General features: G+C 50.9%; 1 protein-coding gene across 1 annotated transcript; it reads right to left on the bottom strand.

Annotated features, from left to right (window-relative positions):
* Nucleotides 1-2,822: 2,822 nt before the first annotated feature.
* LOC103648830 (uncharacterized) lies at nt 2,823-5,188 on the bottom strand. Its single transcript, XM_020548376.3, has one exon. The coding sequence runs from the start codon at nt 4,700-4,702 to the stop codon at nt 2,999-3,001; it is 1,704 nt and encodes a 567-aa protein (XP_020403965.1). The 5' UTR covers nt 4,703-5,188; the 3' UTR covers nt 2,823-2,998.
* Nucleotides 5,189-8,199: the final 3,011 nt, after the last annotated feature.

The raw sequence follows: 8,199 nt of genomic DNA on the forward strand, positions 1-8,199 counted from the left end.
TAGAAGGAATTGGAGAGGGGACAAGAATTGTGTGTTTTGTAGCTCTTCTGAGACGATACAACGTCTCTTTTTTTTAGTGCGCTTATGCCAAATTCTTGTGGAGTGTGTCATATAGCCTTAGGTATTGCTTCGTCTCTAGGGACCCGTAATCTTTTTGGTACCTGCTGGTCTCAAAATTGAGGGCAAGACAATTTACTTCTGTTGGGTGTAATCAAGTTTTGGCTGGTCTATATGGCTATCTAGAAATGATGTTGTTTTTGAGAAAAAAAAACATTCAAAATATTTTTTGCAGGTTCTTTTAAAGGGAACTAACTCACTGGTTTCGCCTATGGGCCAAGTTCTTGCGAAGTGAAGAGCGAACTCAAATAATTGTTGATGGCTGCCAAACGATTGGAGACGGTGGCCCTTACCGGTGTTCGTGTCTTTCGGCTGGCTGCCAACATGTGGCTAGTATTTCTTTTTGATTTTTATTTTTTGGACTCTAATATACCGAACTCAAATATACCCAAGTCGAGCTTGGACAACGGTTTCTGAACCAACGCCTCTTCTGTGAGAATTCGGCGCCTTGTGTTTCAAAAACGAGAGCGAGGGGCCCGGTGGCAACCCAGATGGCGGCAGGCGAGAAGAGCTGAGAAGAACCTGGTTCAGGTTCAGCGCCAGCCCTTGATGCCCTGCCCTAGATCGACCTGTATCCAAATGGAAGGAAGAGGCAATGCAGTGCCGTGCAGTGCAGCAGCGGCAGCGGCAGCGGCAGGTAAAGAGCCGTCGAATGAGCACAGCCTGGCATGTCTTTGTCTCTCCGAACTCCACGCACTCCCCCCAGCTGCATCTGTGCGTGCAAAAAACAGCGTTCGTTTGGTTACCGTATACATCGAGACAGGCCAGCACGAGACTTAAAACAGTTCGGGCCTGGCTCACATGAAACGCCTCGCGCGGGCGTTCGCGCGCGTGCAGGGCTGAGCGCGCAGACGCTTAAGCGGCTGTTAATTCGTGCACGCAAATCGAGACACTTTTTTGTTTGTTTTCCGATTATATCTTTCAATTAAAAGATTTAATTACCGAACCGTTTTCAGATCTGTGTTCTACACATTTTTGCGAACAAAACAAGACCAGTCATGCTATATATATTTCAAACAAAAAAATACATAATTAAGATTAACATATAATTAGTGTCTATTAACATATAATTAGTGTCTATTAATACATTTTTTATTTATTTAATAAATTTTTAACTCAAGCAACAAGTATTCATGCAACCAACTAAACAGCATCTCTCGTGAACCAGACTAAACGCATGCAGACAACCAAACACACTCTACCGTATACACTCAGCCAGGCCAGTTATAGCCTGGCTGAGCTAGTGCGAGCCAGGCTCGCCTGTGAAGCGAACCAAACGCCCCCGAAGTGAACGCGACCGGTTTGAGCTGAGTGGACTCATGCTCAATTGCTCACGCTCAGCTCATTAGGTAGCTAGCTAGCTGCCTAGCTTTGCATCTCCCACCCCAAAAGCTGACACGGCGGCCTTTTGAGCCAGCCGGTGAGCCGCCAGCAGCTAGCAGCGGCGGCGGCCCCAAAGCTGCAGTGCCGCCCGCGCCCGGTACCACTCGAGCTCTGCCAGTTGCCGCCACCACCAACTGCTGCTCCCGAGACAATGGGGGCGAGCCGAGCCGAGCCCGTCCAAGACATGTTGGGAGAGTGAGAATAAGCATTTAATCTACGACCGTAGTGGTAGTTGTAGGGCACGCACCGGTGGCCAACAGAAACCATAACTCCCCGAGCTCGGACCACAGGGACGCCCCGCCCGCCCATCAACTGCACTGCACTACACCGCATCCCAACCGACCCCAGCCACGCCTGGCAGGCAACCCTACTTACGCTCAAAGTCTCGTTGGGAGATGGCAGTGGTTTGTGTAGTGTATAGTGGACATGCCAATGCAGGTTTGAAAGCCCCGTTGCCTTTGTTATCTTCGGTATATCAGCTGTACGTACTATACTTTGCGTTTGCCAGCAACAAGATGACAAAACCCACGGCCCTTTAAGGTAAAACTAGTTGGCCGACCAACTAAAAACCCACGCTTTAAGGTGAGCGGAAACTTTATGCAATTCCCTTTGGCGGTGAGTGGGTTAGCTTCAACAACTACTAGGCAGATATTATACTTGCTAAATTAGTGGTCAATGCTACACCTTTACGTAGCACAGTTGGTACCTTGTAGTGACGGCAGGACGGTTCGCGGATCTGGACTGGACGGCCCACGATCTAGGCTCAGGAGCGGCTCCTTCCCTACATACGTCCGAACGGGTCTGCGCCTAGAGCACCGACGGTCCGTGATGGTGCAAATGGTCTTTTTCTCCGTGAAGAACTCTAGAACTCGCCCTCGGGTAGAACACATTGAGGAGGAAAGTTTCATGGGCTGCTCCGGGGTCAGCAGGCCACCCGAGGCATCTCTAAATCGGTGTGGAGTCGAATAGAGATTAAGTTACTCCTACTCCTAGGGAATAAAAAGAACAATACAAATAGAGTAAATTTGATAAAAAGATTTGATTGGATCGATTGTGTGGGTTCAATCGACCGTATCGCTTCATCTATTTAAAGAGTTTAGGTTTAGATCTGTTACAAATCGGTTATCGAAATTTTACTAACAAATCCAAAAAAAATTTAGAACACTAACCGATTCGGTCCGGCCTACAGTCGGTGCTCAACAGTATCTTAGCTTTCCCCGATGTGCTTTCTGCAAAGCCCCAAGCTGACGAAAAACAAATGACTAAGTAAGCAACGCAAGAGGTTAAACATAGGACACCACCCAGCACGTTGACTGACTAGATTTCCATATCACATAATTCTTTTTTTTTTCTCTTCTAGTCGCTGAAAAAAAACATCTTCAATCATACACGTTTGATGCGAGTTTACTAAGTAACAAAACCTGTTTTCATGTTGCTTCACACAAGGATTCAACAAGATCGATATGTACCGCCAAGAATTTTAAAACGATCGTCTTCCCTACTGAACTTGCCACTCCACACAGTCATCCAAGTCGAGGCTGCTGGAGCAGTCGAGCAGGGCGTTCTGCTGCTGCTCGTACCGGCAGATGTAATTCAGGCCAACGAGCAGCTCGCAGAGCACCGCCTCCGTCGTCTCCCGGTCAGCGAAATACAGGGTCTGCAGCAGCAGCACGTTCCCCTTCATCACGATCTGCTGCTGCTCGAAGTTCCTCTCGGCCTGCCATCGGACCGTGTCGTGCGCCATCGGAGCCAGCCACGCCAGCGTCTTCTCCAGCGCCTCCCGCCAGTCGTGCGCCAGGAACGCGTCGTAGATCGCCACGCTCTTCGCGTGCGTCTTCAGGCTCCTCCGCAGCGCCGCCTTCAGGCTCGACGGCAGCATCTGGTACAGGTCGTCCCGCGCCTCCTCGCCGACGAGGTGCGGGTACCGGAGCAGCTTCTCGATGATGATGACGACGTTCGCGTAGTGCAGCGCGAGAGCGGAGCCGCCGACTGTGGACGGCGGCGCCAGTGATGTCACCGTGCTCTTGGGCCCGAACCGCGCCGCCTTTCTGGTAATCCTGCCACTCTTGGATGGTGGCGTTGTCGTCATCGTCGTCGTTGTCGACAGCCCCTGCTCGCTGCTGAATGGCACCAGCATCCCTGATCTGATCGTGCTGATGCGGCTGGAATCTTCCAGGAACTCGTCCTCGAACCCATCGTTCCATGACGCCGAGCTGCTCAGGCTCAAGCACTCCATGAGCATCTTCCCCGGGCTCGCTCCACAGCCTGACCGAAGATTCACTGGCCGCGACATGTCCGGATCGACTCTGGAAACCGGCCCTGAGTTGCCGCAATCACTGAGATCGCTTCGGACGGGGCCTGAGTTTGCTGTTATTGGACCGGAGAGCCGCCGGCTCTGGTCGCATTGCCTCGACGACTCGCTGGACGGCGTGGCCAGCAGCAGGTCGAGCCCCAGCATGGGGTCGCCGAACACGAGGCGGATGCGGGCGTAGATGGCGCAGGCGGCGCGCGCGAGCAGGAGCACGGCCTTGTCGTAGGTCCAGTTCCAGAGCGAGGCGTCCCTGAGGCGGCGCACGTCGTGGCGGCGCCACCGCGCCCGCTGCTCCAGCGCGCGGCGGGCCTCGTCGGTGGGCAGCTTCCGCGCCGACTGCTCCAGCTCGGTGAGCGCCTCGAGCGCGGCGTAGAGAGCCGCGGTGGCGGCCGCGAGGCGGTCGAGCCTGCGCACGAGCGACGCGGCGTCGGACGCGGAGGCCACGGCGAAGAGCGCGCCGGTGGCGCCGGAGCGGCCGGCGAGGAGGTCAGCGTAGACGTGGTCGAAGCCCACGAGCGGCGGCGCCGTGCAACGGCGGCCGAGGCGCGAGGCCACGGCCGCGACGCGGTTCAGCGCGTCGAGCTTCTCGGCCAGCGCGAGCGCCAGGAGGCGCGCGTCGTCGCCCGGGACCAGCGCGCGCACGGCGCGGGAGCCGAGGCAGAGCGGCCCGAGCAGGCGCGCCGCCTCGGCGTCGGAGAGCGAGCGGTACAGGTTCGCCGCGCGCGACATGGCGTTGGCCACCTCCAGGGACAGGATGCCCAGCCTGCCGTCGCCCGCCGCAGCCGCGCCGCCCTTGTTGGCGCTCGCCGCCGCCGGCCGCGCCTTCTTGGAGGAGGAGGACGACGACGTCGCCATGGAGAGCACCTTGTGCACCAGCGGCTCCGCCACCATGACTCCCTCCGCTCCGGTCGCGTCGTCGAGAGGAGTAGCCAAGAAGGAAGGGTGTGTTTGAATTGGAACGCTGGGATTTCGTGCGTGACTGGCTAGGCGCCCTCGGTCAGCAGCAGCAGCAGTGTGAGGGAGGAGGGAATTAATGGCGGGCCAGAGCACGTAGAGATGTCAACACTCCGAGACAAGGCAAGGCTGGCACTTGTAGAATGGAAAACCGAAAAAGGAGAACAGCATTTCTCGGATGGTGCGCCAAGAACCCCAAGGTGGAGAAGTGGAGATGGAGGTAGAAGGAACGAACGAACGACAGCAAGGGGACGAGGAGGAGTGAGACGAAGGTAGTAGCTACGACGAGGTGTGAGATCTGGATGCGAGAGGTGACGCCATTGATGCGCGGCCCCAACTCCTGGCTGGTGTGGTGGCATTAAATTGGAGCGGGAGGAAGGCAACAAAAGCAAGCAGCCGAAGAGCTCGCCTCGCCTGCCTCTGCAGCCGAAGCGAGCGAGTCATCATGGAGATGGACTGGTGCAGTGGTTGCCTCTGCTTCTGCAAATCTGCACCCGGCCCGGGTAACTTTCCCGGTTCCCTTTTCCGTTTCCGTTTCCCAATTCAATTCCATTTTCATTTCCATACCCACGACTACTGGGGCCATGGACTATGTGGGACCAAATTGTCAGTGGGGTTGGAGACCGTGTGTTGGGTTCTGGATGGATAGAGTGGAAGGAAATTTGCTTCACTTTGCGAGGAGGGGTTCGAAAAGTCGGGTAGCACTTCTGGAGCAAGTAAACCTACCGCAACATTACTTTTGTGGTGATTGAGACGAAAACGGATACTTATTTAGATATTTTATCTTTTTCCCCACTGTGAATAAATAGGATACAGGATCTATAACACAAATTTATATTTTTACTTTTAACATTAAGCTTATATATATTTATAAAAGATAAATCTCATGTTCATTATCTTCTCAAATGATAGTTATAAAATTCGATACAAATTCGAATAATTTCCACCTTATTGTTGTTGTAGGGAGCAAACAATGTATAAAACAATTTATATAAAAAATATTCTTATTTGTAATAACGCGTTCGATAACATAAAAAAAGATCGACATCAAATTTCATATATGTCTATTTTAAAATCTTAAAAAATGTTAAATTTGTCCTAACAATTCGGTTATCCACGTTCATCGCATTTGCGTGTTTCCAATCATCTCATCTCATTTACGTGTTTCCAAAGATGTGTTTGGTTTAGATACTAATTTGTTTAGTCACAAAATTATCAAACACATGGACCGGTCCATTTCCAAATCTTCATATCTAATTGTTAGCCAACTAATAAATTGTTAGTTGAATTAGTTGACTAACTATTAGTTAGGGTTGCTCTAAACCTAAATTTAATGGATTATTATAATAAGCTAAATGTACTTACTACCCGTCTCTTTTTCTAATAAGCTAATAGATAGAAACGACCATGGAAAATTTGATCATCAACGACCTATTAGCTGGTTTTATTTGAGTTGAGGTAGCTAACAACTAATTGCTATTTAGGGGTATAGCTAACAATTAGTTTGTCTATTAGCTGACTCGTTATAAATCTCTCAGCCATTTTTAGCTACTAACTAGTAGTTTTAGAGTTTGGAATGTTCTAAAAGGAGACTAAACCATTTTAGTCTCTAATCACTCGAGGGGTGACTAAAAAGAGACTAAATTGTTCCTTTTACCGTCATTATTTCTCCTTTATTGCGATGTCCAGGTATGAGCGAGAGAAGACTGATTGGTTGAATCACAATCCGTCCGTTTGGTTGGTTGTACGGGGCAGAAACTGCATCCACAAATCTTGAAAACATATTTTGTTTGTTTTACTTCTCTGCATAACCAGACTGAGTGGGTGCAAGAAACAACAGCGAGCCAGGCCTGTAAAAAACAGTCGCTCGGCGCGTACGCGCGCGTGCAGGCGCGGTGCAGCCACGCTCGTACGGACCAGGTGCGCGCGGTGCAGCCACGCTCGTATGGACCAGGCTGGCACCGTCCAACAACTAAACAGCCGGAATATGTGTTTTCTCATGTTGTGTTGATCACTTTAATCCCTAAAATAAACTAGGTATGGAGGGGGCAATTATAAGTGTATCCATCGTATTTTCCTATCTATCCATCTCCCCTCTCCTACCGCGGAAAAATAGTACAAGGAGAACAAGAAAAACAAAGGGTACTGCTAACGTGTGGGATCATTCCCAGCGCTGAGACATGATCCCCAAAGAAAAGTTGCTCTTGGAAAATGATTATGCGAATGACAGCAGCTCAAGTGATGTAACACTCCAAGCAAACCAAAAAAATGCTATGGCTACACCATATCCCTATTCTTTTTTCGTGTGTTAGGTTGTTTTCGTTGGATAGCACTATTTATAGAGTGAAGTTTAAAATGAGAAATTAAATAGGGGATCTGCTAGATATGACCTTACTCATCCTCGCTAAGCATGCTCTAACCTGCTCTAACCAAAATAAGGGCTTCTTAGCAAGCACGCGGAAACTGAATCAGTATTTATTTATATAAAAAATACGCATTCCAAAGAAGGCTTCATATAATTATGTTAGGTACCGTTTGGTTTATACATTTGTAACGTAATGGGTAACTGATAACGTTAAATCATGTTTGTTTTAGTCCCACCGTAATCAGATACCACACTAAAAATTGATACCAGCCTATTCAAATTTGTTACCGGCAGTAATCGAGTGTAAACCATTACCATTACCATTTGCGTTACATTTATTGAACCAAACACCACCTTAGTTGAATCTAGCTGAGTACAACTGATATCTTGCCTACAAATATATGATAATTTTAAAGAGTGGCATATTTGTTAAAGATAGATAATATGTCAACTAAGCTTGAAAAGCTCTTTTGCAATTGAAAATATGTACTTAATACCCATATTTGATGAACTCTCTCCAATCTCTACTACTACTTATGTTAGTAGTGTAGGCGTGCACACCCCTACGGTTCTGCCTCTGCTTGCCCCGCTTCCGTCAATCACGCGCCTCGCCCAACCACCCCATCCGCATCGCTCCCACACCCGTCCGCCCAGATCTGGATCCCGCCCCCCTCATCGGCGCCTCCTCCCCCGCGCGTCCGAGACCCGGATCCGCCGCTTCCCCGTCAAGCTCCCCAGTCTCTCCTCACCTTCCTTCCCTCCCCCTCCCTGCTCGGTCCGTATGGCGGCTTGACGGCGAATCGGATCTTCCTCGGCCTCCTCTCCCTCCGCCCCTCTGGTCGCCTTGGAGCTCGCCGCCCGGACCTCCAGCAACCGCGCCTCGCGGCGCGAGTTTGCCGCCTTTGTGGAGGTTGTGGCCGCCGTCGCTCAGATCGACCTCTGTTTCACGCCTTCGTCTCCGCTGCCCTCAGCCCCCTTCCGCTCTCAGATTTCGGTATCTCCCGCGCAGATGCTTCGCGGCGGCGACGAATCGGATCCGGCCGCTCGCCAGGGCCTTCTGCGGCGCGCC

The sequence above is a fragment of the Zea mays genome, chromosome 2 (genome assembly GCF_902167145.1).
Source record: "Zea mays cultivar B73 chromosome 2, Zm-B73-REFERENCE-NAM-5.0, whole genome shotgun sequence".
Lineage (NCBI taxonomy): Eukaryota > Viridiplantae > Streptophyta > Magnoliopsida > Poales > Poaceae > Zea > Zea mays.